This window comes from Sus scrofa, chromosome 13 (assembly GCF_054392235.1).
Source record: "Sus scrofa isolate SSC_HxYL_T2T_F1_AM1 chromosome 13, Sscrofa_HxYL_maternal_Yorkshire_Landrace_v2.0, whole genome shotgun sequence".
Taxonomy (NCBI): domain Eukaryota; kingdom Metazoa; phylum Chordata; class Mammalia; order Artiodactyla; family Suidae; genus Sus; species Sus scrofa.
The window spans coordinates 86,186,720-86,211,508 of record NC_139395.1 but is presented as its reverse complement, the minus strand read 5'-3'; the positions used below and the strand labels follow the sequence as shown (position 1 = coordinate 86,211,508).

Here is a 24,789-nt window from a genome sequence, read left to right as displayed (position 1 = left end):
GAGCCAGAACCTTTGTTTGGGGAGGAAGAGGAGTTTATCTGGCAACAAGGTTGGCCAGAGCCACCTTCCCTAGGAAGTCAGATGGGTTAAACCATGGGTTTCTTCCTTGCCCAACTCCCAAGGGAGCTGGGAGCTCTGTGAAACAGGAGGACATGGACTTGGTCTGTTTCCTGCCTGGATCTCCCTGCCTCCCTTCAGCACAGGCTCAGGTGCCCTGCTACCTGGTGGTGGATCCCAGGCTCAGAATTACAGTCACATCCATGGGCCTTCCCTGACTCCCCTCCCTACACACAGCACAGGTAAGAAAGCCTCCGGTAGAGCAGGGGAGAAGGGAGACATGGAACCAGTGGCCTGATGTTTTACATTCAGTTGGACACAGAAAACCTGCTGCAGACGTGGCTCCATGCGGCCTGCTGTCCCCGCACTGCAAGAAGACACGTGCTCTCTCCTCTGTGCAAAGTGCCTCCCTGCCAGCAAGACACTGTAAAAACTAAGGGTTTCGCTGGCAAGTTGTTCATCAAGTCACTGTGTTTGTAAGCTTCCACCTGTGGAAGATTAGCTCTCACCTTTGAAGATGAGGTGCCAGAGGCTCAGCCCCACCCCCAGAACCAGCACAGCTCTCGAACCGGTTCCCATCACCCCAGCCAAGGCAGAATCCTACCTGGAGGAGGGGGAGAGCCTGGCTGCTGGCTGTGATGGGCTTTCTGGAGCACAGACCACCCAGGAACCAGACCAAAGCCTGAAGCCTGCCAGGTGAGCATGCTGGGACCTGGACACACAGAGTCCTGCTCGTGCTTCTGAAAGACGTCTCTTGTCCCCATGACGAACAAGAGGAAAGCCCAGCTGGGAGCAGCATCTCTTGCCACAGACCAGCAGCTTTACCTGGAAAGGACCAATGGCAAGGGCTCCTGACCCTACAGCTGTCACCAGAGTGTGGATCTCTCAGGGTCAACTTGCCACGTGCTAAAGGCTGGTTGTGAGGAAACACATGCCTAGTATGGCAAATGCTAAACTAACAATTGGTGCCGTTTTACACTCTCTTTTGTTAAAGAGTTCTCGTTGAACATATTTTAAGTGCATTTTGCTTCTAGTTTAAAAGAATGACACATACGGATTCCAGGTGATGTATGAACTGCTTCTTGAAGCGGCTACCCTGCCTGAGGCATGTCCCTGCCAGCCCAGGCCACAGAGGGGGTGGTACAAGCCTGGTCCCACCCTGAGTGGGGTGGCAAAGGGTGTCCCTTGAGCTAGGGAATCTCAGCAGTTCTCACTCTCCCAGAAGCCACGTGGAGTCTGGTGGGATGTCAGGCAGCAGTGCCCCCAGGTCAGGGGCTGGAGGAGAAATGGTCAGCCTTTAAGGACCCAAGTTCTCTGCCTTCTGGAAAGTGTGAGCGTGTCCAGGGGCAGGTGGCAGCAGGGGACACTGTCCTTCCACTTCAGGACATCCGGTCCAGAGGGTGGGCACAGATGTAGGCTCGCTTCTCTAGGACCTGCTGGGACACTTTCTTGATCTGTTCGTCTAGATTTTCTGGAGAACCTGGGAGAGAAGAGAGTGGCCTTTCTATGTTGTGCAGTTTTTCTAACCACATAAGGCCACTGCTAGGAGGGAGTGCAGAGGTGACAGCTCCTCCCCAGGAAGTGATTCTGGGCCTCAGGGAGAAGAGGGGATAAAAAGCCCCCCTCAGCAATTCAAGCCTGTCAACTCCCCTTCCGCCGCAGCCACCATAGCAGGAGCTAACAGCCCTTCAGCACAGAGGGGCCGCCAGAGCCCAGAGGGCACAGAACCCTGTGCTCCTCCCTGGGTGGGTCAGATGGGGCGCAAGGAGTGAGGAGGCCAAAGCCAACACCTGCCGCACCTGCTGTGTGCGCTCCTGCTGGCAGCCTCACTTGGTGCAGACATCTGTGGGCACAGTGCCCTGGGAGCCCCGTTCCCCTGTCCCCAAGCCACCCACTTACATTTGTCCAGCTGGGACAGGGTGAAGAGATTCTGGTGATAGGCTTCCGTGCAGAAGATGTTGGTCAACAGAACCTGGCAGGACCCAAGGCATAGAAGTGGCTGCTGAGGACTCAGATCTCTGGGCCTTAGGACACGCCCCCACCCGCCCCCGCCCCCGCTTGACTTTCGAGCCTCTGAAGACAGTCTGTCAGCCAAAGTAGGCAGCTTGGCCAGAGTCAGGCCATGGCCTTAGATTCTGATTCCAGCCTGAGCCAAAGGGACTCTGTCTCCAGGGCAGGTCACTCAACCTCCCTGAGCCTCCATTTCCCCCTCTGTGGGAGGGAATCATAATTCCCACAGCTCCGGGCTTCTCAGACCAAAGTGCGTCAAGACACGCGTGTACACAGCAGGTGCTCAGGCTGCACTGCCCACCAAGAGATGGGGTGAGGGAGCTGGATGTGGGGCCCCGCCACTCACCCTCCCTCTTCTCTCAGGCAGGAAGATGAAAGGCAGTGGCCTCATGTCCTGAGCAGCAAGGACCTGCCCATCAGAGCTGAGAGCACTGGACACAGCCACAACTCTCCAGGTTCGCCTTCATCCCTCTGGGGACATGACCCTGGACTCGCACAGCAGCCCCCTCCCCCCACAACCACCACATCTGATTAAAATGCAGCATGACAAGCCAGCAGGGAAGCTGCCTGTGGGGAGAAGCGGGGGGCTCTCACCTCGTGGTCATGGTTCCGGAGCCCCATGCGGATGGAGCGGGTGGCCCGCGACAGCACAGCCGACATGCCGTACAGGTTGATGAGGACGTTGGCCACTCGCTTCAAGATCAACTGCTCCTCCACGATGGTCTGGGAACAGAGGGCAGGGTGGAGACTCGCCACCTGGGACCTCCTCACACAGGCCCTGCCCTGGGCCCCTCTGCCGTCTCTGAGCTTCATGCACTGCCCTCCCCTCGGGCTGTGGGAGGCTGGCTCCCGGCGGCTCTGTGCAAATCTGGGCAGAAGTCAAGACAAGTCCATGTCCCGGACACCTGGCTGAGACTAGAAGCCAGGGCTTAAAGTCACTTCAGCAGCAAGAACCTCACAGAACAGGTCCTGAGATTCAGGCCCAGGTAGGGCTGCCTGTCCTGCTCCAAGAAGCCTCTCTGCACCCAGAAGATGCCCTCCCAGCAGGGGTCTCCCAGCCCTCCATGGAGACCAAGATTCCCTCCTAGGCTTGGTCCCACTTGGATGTTGGCGCATCTCCCTGACCCCAGGTACCTTGCCAAAGCGAAGCAGCAGCATCTCCACTGTGCGGCCGAAGTAGTACACGTTCTCCTCGAGCTTGTGGGCACCGTCCTGTGGGCGGGGGGCTCTGCTCAGCATGGTCCTCCCGCAGTCTCAGGCCCTGCTACCAGGCTGGGCCCTTCTCCACCCGGACAGGGCGGAGACGGGGCATCAAGCAGCCCTCCCCAAAACCCCCGTTGCACCTCTTCTGGGAAGGGGACACCGATGGGGATGTCCACCTGCTGGGCCCACTCACCGCAACACTGGGGTGCACAGCTCCAAGCTTCCCTGTCAGCCCCAGGTCTATGGTTCGGCCAAGGGAGTCCCGAAGCCTCCGGCCAACGGTCTCCATGACGGTGGTCACATTGCCCCGTTTCAGCTCCCTGCAGGGAGCCCACGGCCCTGTTAGCTGAGGCATCAGTGCTCAAGCTCCCTGACTATGCACCCAGAGGGCCGACTCAGGACCCACGAGGCCCTCCCCCCACCAGCCCTCAGGGAGCAGCCATCTTTGACACGGAGGACTGGGTCAGGCCAGCTTCCAGGTCATCCTCCCCTGCAGGGCCTGGGCTCCAGCAGGATCGCCAACTGTTGCTGCCCCAGGATGGGGGTTGGGAAAAGAGACACTGGTCCTGCGTCAGCCTTGGAGCCACTGCCTGTTTGGGGGTCGCCTCTCACTGCCCAGGTTCTGAAAGTAGCTCCCTGCCCCATGGGAGTGGGAGCTGCAGGGAACGGGGGCAGTGTGACTGTGCGGCAGGGGACAGGGCCCGTCCCCTCCCTCCAGCCAGCCAATGATAGAGCTGAGCACTGCAAGCCTGCGCGGCCTGGTCCCCGGATGAGGCAGCCCCCTCCTCCTGCTGCCACTGGACGGTTCTGCCAGGCAGGGGGACCCAGGGGACGGTGGAAGTGGCACCTACTTGACCCTTGCAGTCAGGGCGCGCCCGGCGTGCTGCAGGCCTGTCAGGGCGATGTACATCCGGAGAATCTCGTTGGTTCCCTGTGGGCAGCGTTCCCTGAGTCAAAGGCTGCCCCCAGCAGGGCAGCCCTAGCAGTGCATGTGTGTGAGAGGCTAGGCCAGGTACTGCCTGCTAACTCTTTGAGAGCAGCCAGGAGCAGGGCTGTGAGCAGGGGGCAAGGGCGACACGCAAGCTACTGCCTCCACAGGATGGGGTGGAGGGGCTGACCAGATGGGACCTACCACCTCCTACGCCCACTGTATGTGGGTCATTTCTTTCTCCAAGTTTCTTATTTTAAGGGGAGAAACAGTGTTCCCTGGGTAGTGGGGGGGGGGGGTGCTCAGATCACAGTGAGTGCTGGGCAGACCCCAGGCCAGGCTTCTCAGGGAAGCAGCTGGCTGCTCCCAAGTGTCAGGTTCAATGCCCAGGAGGCCAGCTGTTCCCTGATGCCATCCCCAGACACCGCCCCTACCCCCGTGAGTCATCCAACCCGAGGAGGCAGGCCCATGGTGCACAACAGTGCTGGGAGTCAGAGAGGCAGGGGCTGAACCAAAGCCACACAGCCAGGCTGCACCACAGTCGTGAGGCTCCAATGGGAAAGGAAGGGGGCGCGAGTGTGGAGGTCTCCAGGCTGCATGGCTTTACAGGCCTCAGAGTGCCCTGAACTCGAGGGCCGCCCCCCCCCCCAACCCCGGGCTCTCAGAGCTCCTGAACACCTTCTGACCACCCCACCCAGGCCAAGGGGAGGGGCCTTGGGAGGAGCAGTGCTGGGGCAGCAGGGAGGGGACAGGGAAACTGCATCCACGTCCTGGCTGTCCTCTGAAGGAGAGGACCCAGGACTGGGACATGTGGGGGTCACAGGCCACATGAGGTCTTCCCCTTGGTAGGGGAGCACCCTATGCCCAGGTGCCCAGCTTTACACTCGCCCCAGGGGCTGCCTCCCTATGCCTCCATCCATCCTAAAACCCTGCGTGGCCTCTGGTCACACCTCTGCAGCCCATCCCCCCAGGGAGGCTTGGGGAACGTCCCAGAGCAAATGTACACTCGCCATTCTCTGCTCTGCACTTTGTTACAGCTTCTCCACCCTCACAGTAAGATGCAAACTGCTCTGCTTCACAGCCAGGCTCTTCTACCACTACTTACTCGCCTTCCCGTCCAGCCCCGCAACAGGACTGACTGCTGCTCCCTCCGTCCACCAAGTGCCAGCACGCTGCATTCCCCTGCCCTCCCCTAGGCCTGGTCAAAACCCTTTCTACCTCCACGGCCAAGTGTACCTGCTTCCTGAGACCCCAGCCCCTTGGGGAGGAGGTGCACCTCTGCCCGCCCCCACACTCTGGAGTTATCTTCTGTCAGCACAATCACACCTCCAGCGCCCCAGAGGCGTCTCCCTGCCCATCCCCTCCCTTCCATGGACAGCCAGAGGAGTCCTGGGAACGCCCTTGGGCAGAGCTGTCAACACTCTGAGAAGGAGGCCCTGACCCAGAGTGGGCTTTAAAGGCAGGATCTAGCCTCCAGGGGAAGCTCTCCCTTGCCCCACCACAGCCAACACAAGCAACTCTGCAGAGACCTGTGGCAGTCGGCCTGTGGGGATGGGCTCTCAGCCTCCTCCCCTGCAGGACGGGGTCCAAGCAGGGTGGGGAGGAGGGTCAAGTTGGGGGATGGGTGGGCGCCAGCCAGCATGGTCCTTGGTGAGGCGTCTGTGGGGGCGGGGCACTCACCTCGAAGATGAGAAGGATACGGCTGTCACGCAGGAAGCGCTCATACGGGTAGTCCTTCATGTAGCCTGAGCCCCCAAGGATCTGCAGAGCCTCGCTCACGCACTGCCAGGCGCCCTCTGAGCTGAACACCTGCCATGGGCCGGGGCTAGGTCAGCATGTGGGCATGGGAGGAGGCCCACAGCCAGGGGCTGGAGGCTGCAGACCGAGTGGAGGCTGGGTGCAGAGAACTGGGCTCTGGGATGAGAGGACAGGGCAGAAGCCCTGATGGCCACATCTCACCAAGGCCCCAGCAGGTCCTTGTCCCTCCACCACATGATCACCCTCATGACTCTGGATGCCTGGGTGGAAATGCCCCATCAACCCCTTCCACACCTGCAAAAACGTCTGGCCTCTTAATACCCACCTCAGATTTCACCTCTTCCAGGAAGCCTGACCCACACCCACCCAGCCCCATCCCCCTGCTGCTCACTCTGTACATGGCAACTCTTTGGCTGGACACCTGGCCCTATGTGGCCAGTGTGTGTGTGTCCACATCCTGAGAGCACAGACCAATACGCTCAGCTTCAGGCTTAGCCCCGCAATAGGATCTGCTGACAGCACCATTACTGCCATAGTTGTCAAGGGTGATGAGAGGTTGGGGTGGTAAAGCTCCTCCCCAGTACCAAGGTGCGACACAGGGAGAAGCATGAAAACAATTAAGTTATGTATGATTCCAAACCTTTCAGCCAGGTTTTCCTACCAACACCAGAATGTTCACTTCTGTTTCTCTCAAGACTTGAATCCCAGAGACCAGTTTAAAAACAATTATGGAGAACCAAAGCAGGGTTGCTATCTTTCATACTATTGCCAAAAAATGACTACCCCCAAAATGAAACAGAGCACAGAAAACCCTGTGGTATTTACTTAGATCAACTGTTTCATAAAAAGAAGTTGTGATACCAGGACGTAGGATACTCAGAACAAGATGATCTTTCCCAAAGAAGCCCTGCTGCTTTTTATGCGGATATGAAGTTACTATGCATGGTCTGAATTTCTCCTTGTGCTACGACTGGTGATCGATGGGTGACAACCTGGCACGAACTGGCCTCCCATGTGCTGGGCACGGTCTTCTGTGCCCCAGCCCCACCCCCTACTTCTCTGCTCTCCCCAGCTGTGTCCTGGGGTGCCTGGCTTCATGGGCACACCATAAATACCAGAGTAGCAATGGACTAACGGGGAGAGGGAGATGGCAGGCAGCATGTGCCAGGGTTACCTTCACTATGGCGGCTTCGATGGAACAGTCAGGAAACCCAGGCTGGTCCAACATCCCTGCCGTGAGGTAAGCCATACTTTCCATCACGTAAGCCTTCTGAGCCATCAAGGCAAACTTCTCCTGGAGTGTTTTGGAAAAAAACACAATCAAGAACTTGCTTGTGCTGAGACCCGAATGTGCCAACCAGCAGAACAGGTAGTTTGGACCAATTAATCCCTGGTGTCCAAGAGCACCAAGCCCGGCACTTGTGGAAGGGGGCCGTGTACCCACGAGCAGCAGCAGTACAGACCCCCACAGTGCGCTTTCAATCCACGCACTGGAGCCAGCCGATGCCCACTCAGCCTTCTGTACCTGAATCAATCCAAACTCGCTGAGGGTCCTGTTGAACTGTTTCCTCGTGCAGGCGTACTCGGCAGTCATTTCTGAAGTAGAGCACAGTTATTGAAAAGAACCGTTTTCTAGTTGTCCTAGGATGATTTCCAAGGCTGGAAATATGAGCAGCAGTCTGCTGAGACCAAACACCCTGAAAGAGCCCTGCCTTCCAGCATCTCTGAGTCAAGGGGTGACTGTCATCTCGGAGCGGCATCCAGAGTGGGGACAGTAGTGGGGGCAAGGGCTGCAGCAGACAGGTACCCGGCCTTCACCCTCACCAGCTGAGTCTGGGCCAAGTGGCCTCCTGTCCCTCGACAACATCTCTGACCTCCGAGCAGCAGCCACGGCCATGGGATGCAGGTGTAGGGCACCTGGCACAGAGCAGAAGCAATGCCCTGCACAGAGGAGCAGGCCAACACCCACACGTGGGTTCAGAAGGCAGCAGGAGGGCGGCTTGTGTTGATCACTTGAGCCCATGACTTCCATGTGTACAGCTGAATGCACTGTCGTAGCCTGGTGGCTCTGAAGGCACCGCATGCTCCAGCAGTCACCACTTTCCAACCCTTCCCAGTGCCCCCCACCACCCCCAGCCCAGGCACAAACTTGTCCCACATCGGGCTCAGAAAGGAGACGGGCTCCCACACTCCCAGGCCTCAGGATCTTTGGGACAGGCTGACCAAGAGTTTTCTAGACAAGGAAGCAGAGTCGGACAGCTCATGGACGGGGCAGCTCAGCAGTGGACGAGCCCTGGCAGCAGTCTGGGGGCGCCTGGGCTTGGGCCCATCATTCACACTCTGGGCCTCAATCCCCTTGCCTGTACAGGAATTCTGCCCTGAATGCCAAGGAGCCTACTAAGCAGCACCTGCATGTCCCTGCAGTCCCCCCCGACGAAGCTAAGCTGGCAATAACATTTTGTGCCCCATAAAAAGCCCATCAGGCTGTTTCAACATCACTGGCAAACGGAAGTAGGTTTCAGGCTCAAGAGGACAAACGGATGAGCCAAAGGCCGAGAGACCAGGGTTCCCAACCCGACCCCACTGCTCACTCACGGTGCCAAGTCCCCTACAGAGGACCAGTGCCCGGACCACACCGGGACCCTCGCTCAGTCACCCTGTCCTCAGCGGTCAGAGCAGCCACCCTCTACCTTCCGCCCTGATCCTGTGGGAGGTGAGACAGGAGGGCTGGAATCCTGAGGGCACCCTCTGGTCTACACTCAAACCCAGGTCCCAGACCTCCCAGGACGAGGTAGAGCCTTGGGGTGGAGTGGCGGGGAGCAGTGGCAGGCTGCCACCGAGGGCTCCGGTCCCCAACTCACCTACCAATGAGTTTCTTGAGCATCCCAGCCACCGTGCTGCCCATGCTGAAGCGCCCGCTGTTGAGGATGTTCATGGCCACCTACAGAGAGAGGAAAGCTCGCTCCAGCTCACTCCCTAAGAGTCCTGCCTGCAAAGCCCAAGGGCCCTGGAGGGCGAGCTCCACGGTGCTTGTCCACTTTCACCAGCTTTCTTGACAACAAAAGGCAGTGTCTGGGCGGAGTCAGCTATCTTGCCAACCCTCCCTGGCCGGGAGAGAACACAGGCCTGATGCCTCAAAATCCGGTGACCCAGCACTGTGACGGTTCTCACAAACATCCCTAGAGGCACCCCCTAAAAAGGAACATGATGCCTTATTCCAAAGGAAAGGGCCTTCTCGCAGCCTCAGGGGAAGGGAGCAGAAACGAGGGCTTATTGAGTGGACTTGCTCGAGCGCTTCCTGCTCCCCATTTTCCCAGCAACTCTTCAGTGTCAGAGCTGCCTGAGGCTCAGAGTGGCGAGCCAGTTGTACAGCAGGTACTCAGTGACCGGCACTGAGCCCTCACACCAACAGCACTCCTGCTCCTCCTTGATTCCTGCAGTAACAGCGTCAGCAACTGTGGCAGCTTTTCCTCTCTTCCAACCCTGACCTCCCACCTGACATGGGTGGTGAGCACATGTGCTGCCTCCCAAGTGCCAGACTGGCCAGGTTCAGGGAAGTGCTTCCTACACACCCAAAGGGGCACAGAGATCACAGCTGTCTAGGCAGCAGGTGGTCAGAGGTGTGATGTGGACTCAAGCAGAACACAGGTCCAGTGGGAACGGGTGCGGGTCTTCTGGCCTGGGGGAGGGATGCTGGGAGCCCCCTGAGCTAGAGCAACCAGGCCACTCAGGGGAGGGGATCCCAGGCACAGGGTAGACCCATAGCCACCAGCACGAGGCTCCTAAAGGACAATGACCTGCCCACCACTGCTCAGGCCCGAGGCCCAGGGAGGAGGCCTCAAAGGCAGGGCCAGGCTCTGGGGCATGTCCCAGACTCGTGGGACTCTGCCCAACATGCAGTGCTGCTGTGTCCTGGCACTTGCTCACATGACTGGGACTGATGAGACATGTATCCGAGTTTGAATGTATGAATACTTACTAGTTAACCTGAATGGAGATCCTCTCAAAACGGACCCTGTGGGGCTAGGGGGCTGGGAACACCTGCTCCAGCCACTGGGCAGGGCAGCGCTGGTCCTAACTGGTCAGCCTGAGGTGGCTGGGAAGGAGGTGGACACAGACACTGGAGTGGCCCCCAGCACTGAGGGGGCCCTGTCCTGCCTTGTCCCCGGGGCTTCTAACCCCTAACAGCAGACTTCCTGCGTCTCAGGACGGGGGCACCTTAGCTAAGAGCTAAGCTTACACGTTTGTTCCTCAAAGGCCAGCTCACAGTTCCAAGAACAAGACTTGCCTCATGGCCCCCTCACAGTTCAGTTTATCCTTAGCTGCACTTCAAACAAGGACAAAAGGAGGAAAGGACTGGACACCAGGCCTCGGTCCCAGGAGGAGGGCAGACTCAGCCTCACCTGAAGGGCCCGGGTGTCCCTCCCACCTGACCTTGGTCCTGCAGCTTTACCACCTTCTCTCAGGAAGCAGCCTCCTCTCACAACTGGGCGGCCATGTCCATCCTCTCCACAGCCCCACTGCACGCCTCTGTGCCTGATGAGCCTCTAACGGCCCAGAGCAAGTACTCACTTTACCCTTCGTGGGCATCAACATTCACTGGGCCTAGGGTCGTCCTGCCTGTGACATGTGGGACCACCCCAGCTCACAGCACTTTTTGGTACCAAGACCAACTGCAGGCAATCTCACTCAGCATAAAAAAGAGCTTTGATTTAATAGGCTCCCTTTTGCCTATTCAAACAATCACTTCATCTAACGCAATGGAAAAAAATTCTTCATGCAGTGTTCGCAAAGATGGAGATAAGACTTCACACATAGGAGTTCCCGATGTGGCTCAGTGGTTAACAAATCCAACTAGGAACTGTGAGGTTGTGGGTTCAATCCCTGCCCTTGCTCAGTGGGTTGAGGATCCGGCGTTGCAGTGAGCTGTGGTGTAGGTCGCAGACGCGGCTCGGATCCCGCGTTGCTGTGGCTCTGGCGTAGGCCAGCGGCTACAGCTCCAATTCGATCCCTAGCCTGGGAACCTCCATATGCCGCGGGAGTGGCCCAAGAAATGGCAAAAAGACAAAAAAAAAAAAAAAACAAACAAAAAACAACTTCACACATAGCCGGTGGGGGAGCAGGCAGAGCAGGCACCGGTCCAGCTGTCTGGCAGGCAGGGGGCAACATGGACCAAGAACTTAAAAAAATGTCCACGCCCTCTGACCCTGGTAACTTGACTGGTGGTGTTTAAACTCAGGAAATGAAGAGACAAGTATGTGAGATGTGTATAAGGACACATGACACACGATGTGGTCCTGAGTGGGGAAGAAGTGGAAACAGTGCTAAATGTTTGATCCCGGGACCCAGGGATGTAAACATGGCGTGACCACATGAGGAAAGACTGTGTGGCTCTGAACGCCAGTAAGTCACACTCCCTAGTCGGAGCCTGCCAGGAAGACCTGCTAAGTGACAAATGCAGGCTACACACACACACACACACACACACACACACACACACACACGCGCGCGTGCGCGCATATTTCAGTGATGTAAACTCTCTAAAAAGATCTAGGAAGACAAGCACTAAAGATGTGAAGATCAGGCGGGGGGCTTTTCAGGGACCCCATGTCCTTTCCTGGGTGTGACATCCGGACACGACACACCTCGTGTGCCTCCCCCTCTCCCACCCTTTACTCCATGCTCCCAGAACCCTGACTGATGGCCCTTCACTGATTCTTATATGGCCAGGAGGCCAGGGAGGGTCTGCTTTGATCCCTGTTCACAGCTAAGGTGGGGGCGGCTCCCGAGGTGAATACTCTAACCCAGGCCACCCAGTACATGAGGGCAGGGCAGCAGTAGAGACACAAACAGCCCAACTTAAAGAGGGACAAAGGATTTGGAAAAACATTTCTCCAGAGGAATAAACATTCAACAGGCATGTGAAAAGATGCTCAACATGACTAATCATCAGGAAAATGCTATGCATACCACAGGGAGATACCACTTCACACCCAATAGGTTGGCTATGACTTTGAAAATGGGCAATAATGAGTGCTGGCAAGGATGCGGACAAACGGAACCCTGACACACTGCTGGTGGAAAGTGAAATGGGGCAGCCGCTGAGGAAGAATTTGGTGGTTCCTCAAAAAGCCGAACATATACTGTATGACCCTGCATTCCTGTTCACACAAAATCATGCTCACGGATGTTCACAGCAGCATTATTCATACAGGCCAAAAAGTGAAAGAACCCAAATGTCCACCAACCAATGATGGAGGAACGAGACATGGTGCAGCCATTCGAGGGAATGGTACTCAGCCCTAAGAAGGAGAGACAGCTGCCAGAGATTGGATACTCCTTGAAAACATGATGCTACGGGACGGAGCCCACCCATGGATTCCAGCCAAAGGAAACATTCAAAACCAGCAGATCCACAGACACAGAAAGTAAAATAGCGACTGCCAAAGGCTGGGGAGGAGAAACGAGAAGGCATGGCACTTGCTTCGGGGGCGATGGGAAGTTTGGAATCAGACACAGAGATGGCTGCATAATACAGTGAACAGACCACCAAACTGTTCGAGTGAAAATGGTAAACTTTGTTATGAGAATCACCTGTCAGTTAAAAAAATATTAAATCTAAATCTAAGAAAAAACGTCAGGGCAGGGAGTCAAGCCCCAGGACAGTGCAGTCTGCGCTCCTGGGGCCCTGGGCTGCTCCTCACTCGCTGGGGGAGGAAATGACCTCTGCACCAGGCAGATGAGGCCTCAGGTGGAGGAGACCCAGTGCGCCCACACCCACCCCTCCCTGGAAAGACCTGTCTGCATCCTGCTGGCCTTCCAACCAGGTGCTACACACTGTCACCTAGTGGGGAGGGGACAGGAAGCTGGGGCCTGCAATTGCACACAGGATGGCACACCACCCGCAGGGCCACGCACCTTAAAGCCGCCGCCAACTTCTCCGAGGACATTTTCCACGGGCACCCGGGTGTTCTCGAAGTGGACCTCGCAGGCTGGAACACACGAAACTGGGACCTCACCCTGGTACTGGTCACTGGTCACTGGGAGCACGGGGTACCCCGCCCTTGGCCAGCAAGCAGGTGGCGCAGTTTAGGCACTTGCTGGTTCAGACCCTCCAAGGTCTGAGCTTGAAGACCCAAGCAGCAGTCTCCTGAGGCTGAGTGGCAGCAGTGGACAGGACAAGGGCCCCTGATGGACCCTGGCCTCAACTGGGAGTGCTGCAGGTCGGTCTCAGCAGGAGAGTGAGGACAGAAGGAGGTGTCGGGCAGGGCAGGCGGGGCTCTGCAGTTAGCAATGCTTCCCTCAGAAACCCCACCACTGCCTCAACACCGTCCCCGCCCGAGTGTGGGGATGCATGTCTGTGCCCACTGCACTGAGTTATTCCACAGGGCTCCCTTGCACTGCTGTGGAGGGGCCCCAAGGCAGCCCAGACCTGATTCTGCCAATGTGCTTGGGTGGAACCCCAACTATTTCAGTCTCATTTTATCTTGAGATCTGAGATATTGGTGTTTCTCTGTTTTGTTTTGTTTGCCACACCCGTGGCATGTAGAAGTTCCCAGGCCAGGGAATTGAACTTGCACTACGGCAATGTCAACACCAGATACATAACCTGCTGGGCCTCCTCTGACAGCTTTTTATCAAGATAAAAATCTCATTCTCTGCCTCTCCTTCTCTCACATGTACACACGCCTGATACTTACTGTTGGAGCCTCGGATGCCTAGCTTATCCTCTGGTTTCCCGCTGGTGACTCCACCAAAGTCCCTCTCTACTATGAATGCTGTGATCTTGTCCTTTACTGAGCCGTCGGAGTCAACAACCTCGGTCTTCGCAAACACAGTAAAAACACTGGCCAGCCCCCCATTGGTGATCCAGACCTGAGGAAAGAAAGCAAGAGGGCTCCAGAGAGAACCAAACTACTAGGTGCCACCTCAGGGCGCCAGCTCTCGGTCACACCACAGGCCAGGCTGACGGTGGGAGAGAGGCAGCAAGGAGCCAGAAGGGGGGGAGGTGGAGGAGGGGGAGGGGAGAGGGACTTCTCCACAAACTGCTCCGTACAGAACTTATCTGGACCCTAAGTCAAGCACACTGAAAAACAAACAGGTATGAGACAGTAGGGAATTCTGAATGCTAGGTGGTAAGAAATCAGAATCAATTTTTAAATGTACAGTAGTTGCAGAGATGGGGCCACTGTGACCCATCACGATGCCATGCAGAGATGGCGATGTAACAGAGGACACACTGTGCCAGGAGACAGGGGATGGAAGTTCAGGACTGAACTTTTACATGTTTCAAATTCCAAAAAAAAGTGAACGAAAACAAAAAACAAAACAAAACAAAAAAAAAAACAATCAGAGTTCCCACCGTGGCTTAAGGGTAAAGAACACAACTAGTATTCAGGAGGATGTGGGTTTGATCCCTGGCCTCAGTCAGTGGGTTGCTGTGTGCTGTGGTATAGGTCGCAGACGTGGCTCAGATCTGGCATTGCTGTGGCTGTGGCATAGGCCGCCAGCTGCAGCTCCAATATGACCCCTACCCTGGGAACTTCCATATGCCACAGGGGTGGCCCTAAGAAGCAATGTGTACCACCTCACACCTGTCAGAATGTCCATCATTAACAAGTCAACAAATAACAACTGCTGGAGAGGATGTCGGGTAGAGGGAACCCTCCTACACTGCTGGTGGGAATGTAAAATGGTGCAACCACTATGGAAAACAGAATGGAGGTTCCTCAGGAAACTAAATATATAATTACCATATGACCCAGCAATCTCACTCTTGGGCATATATCCAGACAAAACTTTCCTTGAAAAAGATGCATGAACCCCTATGTTCACTGCAGCACTATTCACAATAGCCAAGACATGGAAACAACCTAAATGTCCATTGACAGATGAATGGATTAAGAAGGTATGGTACATATACACAATGGAACACTACTCAGCCATAAAAAAGAACAAAATAATACCACTTGCAGCAATATGGATGGAACCAGAGACTCATACTAAGTGAAGTCAGAAAGAGAAAGACACATACCATACGATATCACTTATACCTGGAATCTAAAATATAGCACAAATGAACCTTTCCACAGGAAAGAAACCTAGAGACTTTAGAGAACAGACTTGTGGTTGCCAAGGGGGAGGAGGAGTGGGGTGGACTGGGAATCTAGGGTTAACAGATGCAAACTATTGCCTTTAGAATGGATAAGCAATGCAATCCTGCTATATAGCACTGGGAACTATATCTAGTTACTTGTGATGGAGCATGATAGAGGATAATGTGAGAAAAGGAATGTATGTGTATGTTGTGTGTGAGACTAGGTCACTTTGCTGTACAGCAGAAAATTGACAGAACACTGTAAACCAATTATAATGGGAAAAAAATTGTTTAAAAAATCCATGTAATAAGAAATTTTAAAACAGACACACAAGAGCAGCTCTGGGGTGGGTGGCAGCACTGAGGCACACAGACTCTGGAGCCAAGATGGCTTGGTTCCCATCCCACCACTAAGGAGACAGGGTGATGGTGGTGACAAGACCTCTCAGCCAGTTCCTTCCCCTAAAAAGGAGCAGCACCCCACAAGGGTGACAGTTAAGGGACCCTGTGCACAGTGGAAACGGTCATGACGGCGACCCTGATGCAGTCTTGGAGGCTGTGGAGCTGTACCTTGGAGCCGTTGAGGACATAGTGTTTCTTATCTTCGCTCAGTGTGGCCCTGGTCCGGATGGAGGCGGCATCACTCCCACTACGGGGCAGAAACCCATGGTTGAGGGGTAATGCTGGGAACCGAGAAGGATGGTTTCCAGCCCCAAATGGAAGGAGCTGGCAAACTTTTAAAAAAAAGGGCCAGATAATAAATATATTCAGCTTTATAGCCACAGACAATCTGTAAACAAGAGGCACATTCCAGTAAAACTTGATTTACAGCATATGGCAAGAAGGCTTTGTGAGGTCGGCAGCAGTGGTGACACTGGGGAGGGCTAACCCCAGAGATGGGGCTCAAACAGGCTCGGCGCTCCTATGAGGGTGGGTGCCCGGGGGCCCAGCTTCTGGGGTGGGGGACGCAGGGTGGAGGGGCCAGGTAATAGCCCTGCTGTTGGAAGCCCTGAGTTCCAGGGCAGCTGTGAGATTGTGGGCGGACCATACCATGTCCCTAAGTCTCATTTGCAGCTGTGAAGTGGGGACGATACCAACGCCCTTCATAGAGGCCTAAATGCATTACTGTAGGGAAGGGATGCTGCAAAGTACAGGAAAGCCACTGAACAGGGACTGTCAGGCCCATTATCTTGTGGGTGAAGGTCACGGGTTGGAGAAGTAAGGTAGAGAAACAGACCATGAAGAGACCCTGCAAGAAAGGCTGCTGACTCGACTCCAGGAAGCCTTCAGGGAGGGAAGACCCCGGCCACCAGCTGCTCAACCAAAGCCATGGATGGCCCCCGCCCTCTGCCCCTGCCGCCTGGGCTCACCTGGCTGGTTCCGTCAGGCAGAAGGCGGCCATGTGCTCCCCAGACGCCAGTTTGGGCAGGTACTTGGCCTTCTGCTCCTCGCTGCCAGTCATGATGATGCCCTGACAAAACACACAGGCTGCTTTCAGTGGTGGGGAGAAAGGAGCATGTGAAACACGGCCCCTTCTGGAACATGCTTCCTCCATGCAAGAGTTGGCAGCTAAGAGGTGGCAACCCCTGCCCTTGGGGGGAAAATGGGGAGCTGCTGGCAAGTCTGGGGAGCTACGCTGCCAGGGAGCCCCAAGGGCACAGTCCAGGGTAGCAGCACCAGCACAGCTTCGGCACAGACTCAGGCGTTCCCAGCAGCTCTTCCACTTCCCAGCTGCGTGGCTGGGGGCCAGGGGTGCTGGAGCCACACCTGGTGCTCAGGCAGCGTCGAGAGGAGCAGCTGCACCGAGTGTGAGGCCGAGCCTGCTGCACACTCAGCTCCTCCCCACCCTGGTTTCTATGTTGAGCAAAAACAATCAGAGGAATGAGCGGTGGACCCCTGGACCTCCCCTGAAATGCTCCAAGCCAAGAACGGTGAGGGGAACAGGCACAATAGCAGGGGCACGAGCTCAGACCCCCGTGAGCAAATCCAGAGCTGGGTGGGGTCACTCCCAGCCCACGGTGAAGGCAGGCTCCAGTGGCATCTGACCTGGGCCTTGAAGGATGGGTCAGAGGTGATGGGGACAGAAGGTTTCAACGGAAGGACCACGTCACCGAAGGGCACTGAGCTCCAGACAGCAAGGCTGCACTTGGACACTGCCAGGTGAGGCTGCAGGACCTCGGGCCTCCCCGATCCTTGGTCAAACTGAGCAAGTCTGCTGCCCCGCCGCCAACTAGAGACTCTGGAAACCCAAACCCCTGACCTTGAGGCCGATGGCCTGGTGTGCCGCCAGGGTCACAGCGATGGAGCTGTCCAGGCTGATGATCTCGCACAACCGCGCATACATGGTGCTGGAGAGGCCCAGGCCACCTAGAGAAGAGACAGGCCAGTGCACTTAGGCTCTAGCCCCAAATTCCTCCCAGAAAAGGCAAATGGCTCTACTGAGTAAAGCCAGCTCACCATTTTAAAAAATCATAATACAGAAAAGCACAAAGAAAACAAAAATTACCCATAATCTTATCTCTTGGAAAGTGCATTTTTGTGTACCTTTTAGACTTTTTCTAGACAAAAAGCATATACATATTTTAATATAAGAGGTATTTTTTTTTCTTCTTTAGGGCCATACCTATGGCATAAGGAAGCTTCCAGACTAAGGATCTAATCGGAGCTGTAGCTGCTAGCCTATGCCAGAGGCACATCAATGCCAGATCCGAGCCACACCATAGCTCAGGGCAATGCTGGGTCCTTATCCCACTGAGCGAGGCGAGGGATCAAACCTGCGTCCTCATAGATGCTAGTCAGGTTTGTAACCCACTGAGCCACAAAGGGAACTCCCAACATAAGAGTTTATTTTAATGTAGAGTAATATTTAACATAAGACAAACACCTACACGTAATAAATTTATTTAAATGCTGTAAACCCCATCCAGTGTCCCATGACAGCTTCTCTTGGCCCTTTGGACAGGTCTCTCTGCCTTGGGACCCTGGCTTCCAGCTGGGGCTGGGTCCTCTGTCATAAGTTGAGCAGCAACCTTGGCCTCTGCCCATGAGATGCCAGCAATTCTCCTCCCCACAGTCTAGGCAACAGAAACATCCCTAGATGTTGCCAAATGTCTCCTGGGGCGGGGGGCAACATCACCCTGGTTAGGAAACACTGTTTCAGGAGCAAGAAGACAAAAACATTTAAAAGAAAACAGAAACAAAAACAAGGACTGAGAGTTTACTCATGGTGTAATAGGTTAAGGATCTGGTATTGTTACTGCAGTGGCTGGAGTCACTGGTGTGGCACAGGCTCAATCCCTGGCCCGGGAATTCCCACATGACACAGGTGCAGCCAAAAAAGAAAACAGAAAGATTCAAGGAAGTGAAGGAGTTAGCACTGCGGATACCCAGGGGCAGAGCCAGTGCAAAGTCCCTGAAGTGAGAACTCTAACCTCAACCTTGAGGCCCAAGGTCACGTGACCAACAGGTGGCAGAGCTGGCCCTGAATTCTGGGTGCAGTGCTGGCCTGGAGTCACCGCTCCATCACACAACCCAAGTGCCGGGGTGCCTTCACACACACACACACACGGGGAGGGCTGAGTCCCTGCAGAAGCAGGCAGTGGTCCCTTGGGCTCAGGGCACCAAGTGAAGGCCAGGGCCCTGTACCAGCCACCTCCCCACCTATTTCAATGAAAACACTTTTGTTCCTACTTGTTTCATATACTGAAGTCACTTTGGCTTCCTTTTTTCTTTTTTTTAGGGCTACACCTGTGGCCTACCGAAGTTCCAAGCTAAGGGTCAAATTGGAGCTATAGCCCCCAGCCACAGCCTCAGCCACACAGAATCTGAGCTGTGTCTGTGACCTACATCACAGCTTGCAGCAACGCCAGATTCTAAACCCACGGAGCGAGGCCATGCATCAAACCTGCATCCTCATGGATATTAGTTGGGTTCTTAACCTGCTGAGCCTCACTGGGAACTCCTCGGTTTTGCTTCTTAAAAAACTACAATGCTTTTTCCTCAACAAAGTATCAGTAAAATCACAGGGGGAGGACAATCGATGGGGAGGGATGACAGGTGCTGATGGAGGAGGAACTGAGGGGAGGTGGGAGGGGGGCACGCAGGGAACTGGGGACAGAAACTTCTTTTTCAGGACAGTGGTTCCAACTGCCTTTAGAATGCTTCAGACTGGGAACACTTCCCAAGAAGGTTCTGGCCATGAACACAATAAGGTTGCCATTGCCCTAATTCCCAAGGAAGGATTAAATAAAAGGAAAGAAATCAAATAGCCCCAAATGTGACCACTACCATCTCATGAAAGAAAGAACATTTTCACAGCTGAGAGTAGGACACAAATAAAGATTAAGGGCCAGAGCTGTACAATCTCCCTCTCACATACACACACTCTCACACACACACATGTGCTGCAATAAAACACATGCAGATGCAAAGACATATTCCAGTCTTACACAGAAGCGTCTGCAGGAAACATGAACAATACTTTCTTAATGATTCTGCAGGGGTGGCAGGTGTCATCACTGCCGGGCTGTGTCCAGCAGCTCTCCTCTGCCACCTGCTTTTTCCAAGCACCTGTTTTTCTCAACAGAGCACCCTTGCTCCCCAGCTCCAGCCCCACCTGCTCTCCATTCTACTGCCTGATGGGCAGACAGTTCCTGGGGCTTGTAAGTTACAGCACAGGCAAGTTTCCAGGTCTAGGGAGGGCTGCAAGGTCAAGGTTATGGGACCAGGGTCACACAGCTCCCCCCACAGAGGCCATGCTGTGTTCCACCACCAGGGGGAGCGGCGGTGGTGATTATTTCCCATATTCTGTAACTTCTTTTACCCATTTGGAAATGTGGGAGGTTATTTCACAAGATGACAAATCAGAGACATCCTTTAACAGCTTAAGATACTCAATAGACAAACATACAAAGATTTAACCTGATTAAAATATGCCTCAGAATCAAGGAAATTAGGCAACAGGGTGGTTTGTCCTCAATTTTCACATTCTGTCTTAAACTGGACCAGCTCCAGGACAGGTCACAATGGGACTTACTCTATAGGCTTTGAGGGCCCCCACCCTTGGCTGTGTGTGTGGGGAGGAGGGAACACATGTAACTTCAGCCCTGAGACCTAACAGGAGGGAAAAAGAACACCAGGAACAACTGCTTCTGTGACTCGCTGTGCAAACCTAACCCAAAGCCAGGTTGGGAGAATGCCCGCTCATGGCCACAAAGGTGTGCCACCAACAGCTCTCCACCCCAAGCCTCACCCCTGAGCTGAGGAAGCTGGAAGCCACCCTTGCAGGGGCTCATGGAGGCTTGAGAGGGCGGGTGTGTGGAGTAAAGGCCAGGCTTCCAGGTCACAAGATCCTGAGAGTGAAAACAAAGGGGATGAACATCTGTGCACGGACACACAGGACTGGCCTGTCCCCCTGAGACATCCCTGCCCCTCTAAGCACAATTCTTGCCTGTCCCCTTGGCCCCACAGAACTGAATGGCCCAGCTCTGGGTCAGGCAGAAGGCAGACAAGCGGTGACCATCTCAGTCTTCAGTCCAATAGGGCAGAGCCAGGGTCCTGGCAAGAGGCAGGGCTATTGTGCTCTGGTGGCCTTGGGCACAGGCTGGAGGCCAAAAGACCTGACAGTCATGTGCCTTATCCCCTGGGCAGGATGAAATGCTGGCCTGCTAGGCCCTGTCACCGCGGCTGTCCCACTCACTCAGAGAACAGACACTCCGCAGGGCCCTTCCCATCTCAGAGAAAGCGCAGCATACAACAGCTCTTCCGCCCAAAAGCCCATCAGTTGGGCCACACACTCACCAGCAAGCCACCCCGTAATTAGCCCACAAAGGGCTATTTTAGTCACTGCAGCATTTTTACAGGTCCACCTTTGACTCAGGGTATTTTCAAAGGCCACCACTCAGGAACAGAGTCCTTTTTTGGACAAATACAGAAGGCTTTCTTAAGAGCCAAATCAGAGGGGCGGTGGTTTCTTTTACTTACCGTATTCTTCCGGGACCTGCATCCCAAAAAGCCCCAGGCTCTTCAGTTTCTCTAAGGTTTCATTTGGGATTTTTCCCTCACGGTCGATTTTTTGAGAGTCCACTGCCAAGAGGAAATACCGTGATTAAACAAAACATAACCTATGTTTATACAAATAAAATTAAACAGAACAAGTGTATATTTTACACAATCCCAGAGTCAAAACTGGAAACTGTTTGGTCATGGTCATTCAGCATGTGTTCAACTTTACCTAATTAGCCCAGCAAGAACTGCATTTCAAAAACTTACCGCAGGAGTGGCCCAAGAAATAGCAAAAAGACAAAAAAAAAAAAAGAAAGGAGTTCCTGTCGTGGCGCAGTGGATAACGAATCCGACTAGGAACCATGAGGTTGCGGGTTCGGTCCCTGCCCTTGCTCAGTGGGTTAACGATCCGGCGTTGCCGTGAGCTGTGGTGTAGGTTGCAGACGCGGCTTGGATTCCGCATTGCTGTGGCTCTGGCGTAGGCTGGGGGCTACAGCTCTGATTGGACCCCTAGCCTGGAAACCTCCATATGCCGCGCGGGAGCGGCCCAAGAAATAGCAAAAAGACAAAAAAAAAAAAAAAAAAAAAAAACTTACCAATACTACCAGGTAATGTTCTGTTTCCCAATGTGGATGTGTTCATTGCATAAAATTGCAGCAAATTATACTTCTATGAGACCTAAGCTTTTCTGTAGGTATTTACTAAACTTGAATTTTTGTTTTATTACCTGCATCTTCTAGAAAATTAGAGAATAAGTACACAACTGTCAGTGCTGCCCTAAAATGTTAGGCTAGACAGACTTTAGGCAGCACCGGGGCCTAGACATACTTAGTGTCCAAACAACTCACACACAGAGCAGAGCTCAACATTGCTGCTTCAGGTCTGTAGCTGCACACTTTTGCAACAGTCAAATTCAAGTGTTTTCATTTAACTGCCAAGAAATTAAATTTTTTTTTTTTTTGCCTTTTTAGGGCCATGCCCGCAGCATATGGAAGTTCCCAAGCTAGGGGTTGACCTGGAGCTACAGCTGCCAGCCTACACTACAGCCATAGCAACGTGGGATCCGAGCCATGTCTGCAACCTACAGCATGGCTCATGGCAACGCTGGATCCTTAACCCACTGAGCGAGGCCAGGGATCAGACCTGTGTCCTCATGGATGCTAGCTGGGCTTGTTACCCGCTGAACCACGATGGGAACTCTGCCAACAAATTAAACTGTATTACTATAACGAATTAAAAAAATAAGCATAATCTACACTTATAGATCTTTTACACGTGGGTTACTAATGAGATATATGGATTCTTCAGATGGAAGCTAAACCTATCATTTTTTTTCTTCTATAACTTTATATATATATATATATATAAAATTGGCATACAATAAACTGCACATATTTAAAATAATTTTTTTGAGTTCTGACATCTGTTGCTCTTGAAACCCTCCCTACAATCAAGAAAAACATTTCCTTTCCACCAAGTTTTCTCATGCCCTCTGTGACAACGCTCCCCTCCATCTCCAGCTCCAGACAACTGCTAGTCTTTCTGTCTACAGGTTAGTTTGCACTACTGAGTTTTACATAAATAGAATCAGAGAATTAGAGAACATTTTTTTGGTCTGGACTGTGATTTGGCACAGTGATTTTAAAATTCATCCAGGAGTTCCCGTCGTGGCGCAGCGGTTAACGAATCCGACTAGGAACCATGAGGTTGCGGGTTCGGTCCCTGCCCTTGCTCAGTGGGTTAACGATCCGGCGTTGCCGTGAGCTGTGGTGTAGGTTGCAGACGCGGCTCGGATCCTGCGTTGCTGTGGCTCTGGTGTAGGCCGGTGGCTGCAGCTCCGATTCAACCCCTAGCCTGGGAACCTCCATGTGCCGCGGGAGCAGCCCAAGAAATAGCAACAACAACAACAACAAAAGACAAAAAGACAAAAGACAAAAAAAAAAAAAATAAAAAAAAATAAAATAAAATTCATCCATATTGTTGCAGGTATAAATATGTCATTCTTTTTTATTGCTCAGTATTCTAGCATGAGTATAAAACTGTTGGGGCTTCATGGCTCAGAGGTTAACGAACACAACTAAAATCCATGAGGACACAGGTTTGATCCCTGGCCTCACTCAGTGGGTTAAGGATCTGGTGTTGCCGTGAGCTGTGGTGTAGGTTGCAGATGCGGCTCGGTTCCAGCATTGCTGTGGCCAGAAGCTACAGCTCCAACCCCTAGCCTGGGAACCCCCATATGCTGTAGATGTGGACCTAAAAAGTAAAAAAAAAAAGGCATTTGGGTGGTTCCCAGTTTTTGGTTTTTAGAAATAAAGATTCTCTGAACATTCATATTCCAGTTTTGCATAGTTGTGTGTTTTCATTTCACTTTGGAGTGCAGTCGCTGCACTGCAGTGTAGAGTGTGTGTAACTTAAGGAACTGCCAGCATCTGGGGAGACTTCCTTCCAGCCAACGTGGGGACATGGGGACTGGATTTATCTCCCTGCCTTAGGACACAGGGCATCAGGTGCAACAAGGAAGGGTGATGTCTCACTACTAGAAAAGAGCCTGAGACCATGCTTACTCAACTGGAAGTATCAGCTCAAGTGGGTGAAAACCGGCTCTGGGAGAAGAGGGGCAAAAAAATATGTTTCATGTATAAAGCACAGAAACACTACTAACACACAAATAGATTTACAATATAGCCATGGCTTTAAGACCACACAGAGGGATGTGATCAGGGTAAAAAGATGTCTACAAAAAGGCTGTGGGGGAAGAGGGAGGAATTTTTTTTTTTTTTTAAGTTGAGAAACTCTCTGCTGCTGCTACAAAATTGAAAAGCAGCCTCGAGCAGATCCAACTATTCCAAGTAACTTAACTGCCCTCGAACAAAGCTTAAGAACATACTACACTTGCGCCAGCACCAATAGCGTAAAAATCCACAATGACTGAATCCAATAGGAAACTACCAGGCACATCGATAAGAAGAAAAATCATTAACTGAACATGACCCAGAAATAACACAGGTGACAATAGACAAAGACATGACAAGAGTTACTATAACTGAGTTCCAAATGCTCAAGAAAGCAGAAGAAAATATGAGCATATTACAGACAGATATGGAATAAAAAGATGCAAATCAATCTTCCAGAGACAAAAGAATGCCTGGGTTGAAAGACACTGGACTGGATGAACAGCAGACTAAATACTGGAGAAAAGGAGACTAGTGAACATAGGACATGATAATAAAACTACACAAAATAAAAAACACGGAGTTCCCGTCGTGGCGCAGTGGTTAACGAATCCGACTAGGAACCATGAGGTTGCGGGTTCGGTCCCTGCCCTTGCTCAGTGGGTTAACGATCCGGCGTTGCTGTGAGCTGTGGTGTAGGTTGCAGACGCGGCTCGGATCCCGCGTTGCTGTGGCTCTAGCGTAGGCCGGTGGCTACAGCTCTGATTGGACCCCTAGCCTGGGAACCTCCATATGCCGCGGGAGCGGCCCAAAGAAATAGCAAAAAGACCAAAAAAAAAAAAAAAAAAAAAAAAAAACACAAAAAAACACAAAAAATAATAGTTGTGGGATAAATTCAAGCAGCCATATATTATACATCTATGCATATATTATATACACAGCATGTTATACACACACACACACACACACAATTTCCAAAGGAGAGCAGAGGATGAGGAAGAGCAGGAATGTGGTACGGCTGGTGATAAAAAAATGTTTAAAGAAACAATGGGAGTTCTCAT

At 53.2% G+C, this 24,789-nt stretch overlaps 2 protein-coding genes across 28 annotated transcripts in view; one reads left to right on the top strand and one right to left on the bottom strand.

The window, feature by feature from the left end:
- CFAP92 (cilia and flagella associated protein 92 (putative)) overlaps positions 1-2,621 on the top strand; it is a 141,059-nt gene extending 138,438 nt beyond the window's left edge. For 22 of the 27 annotated variants that reach the window (XR_014823884.1, XR_014823881.1, XR_014823883.1 and 19 more), the window contains one exon: positions 2,431-2,621. Coding sequence is in view for 20 of the 27 variants with exons in the window: in XM_084989583.1 (XP_084845709.1) it covers positions 2,431-2,465 (35 nt within the window). In the remaining 7 variants the exon portion in view is untranslated. Of the gene's footprint in view, positions 1-294 lie in introns of all 27 variants that reach the window. The other 5 variants (XM_084989580.1, XM_084989590.1, XM_013990106.3 and 2 more) reach the window with 2 other exon arrangements.
- Positions 1,122-24,789, bottom strand: part of ACAD9 (acyl-CoA dehydrogenase family member 9) — a 47,749-nt gene continuing 24,081 nt past the window's right edge. The window contains exons 3-18 of the mRNA XM_021069406.2: positions 21,036-21,137; positions 17,314-17,420; positions 16,424-16,524; positions 15,624-15,702; positions 13,657-13,831; positions 12,875-12,948; positions 8,822-8,897; positions 7,482-7,552; positions 7,131-7,250; positions 5,879-6,007; positions 4,122-4,201; positions 3,464-3,590; positions 3,202-3,279; positions 2,662-2,790; positions 1,957-2,029; positions 1,122-1,537 (exon numbers count right to left, since the gene is read on the bottom strand). Coding sequence (XP_020925065.2) covers positions 1,437-1,537; positions 1,957-2,029; positions 2,662-2,790; positions 3,202-3,279; positions 3,464-3,590; positions 4,122-4,201; positions 5,879-6,007; positions 7,131-7,250; positions 7,482-7,552; positions 8,822-8,897; positions 12,875-12,948; positions 13,657-13,831; positions 15,624-15,702; positions 16,424-16,524; positions 17,314-17,420; positions 21,036-21,137 — 1,622 coding nt within the window. The 3' untranslated portion in view covers positions 1,122-1,436. The remainder of the gene's footprint in view (positions 1,538-1,956; positions 2,030-2,661; positions 2,791-3,201; positions 3,280-3,463; positions 3,591-4,121; positions 4,202-5,878; positions 6,008-7,130; positions 7,251-7,481; positions 7,553-8,821; positions 8,898-12,874; positions 12,949-13,656; positions 13,832-15,623; positions 15,703-16,423; positions 16,525-17,313; positions 17,421-21,035; positions 21,138-24,789) is intronic.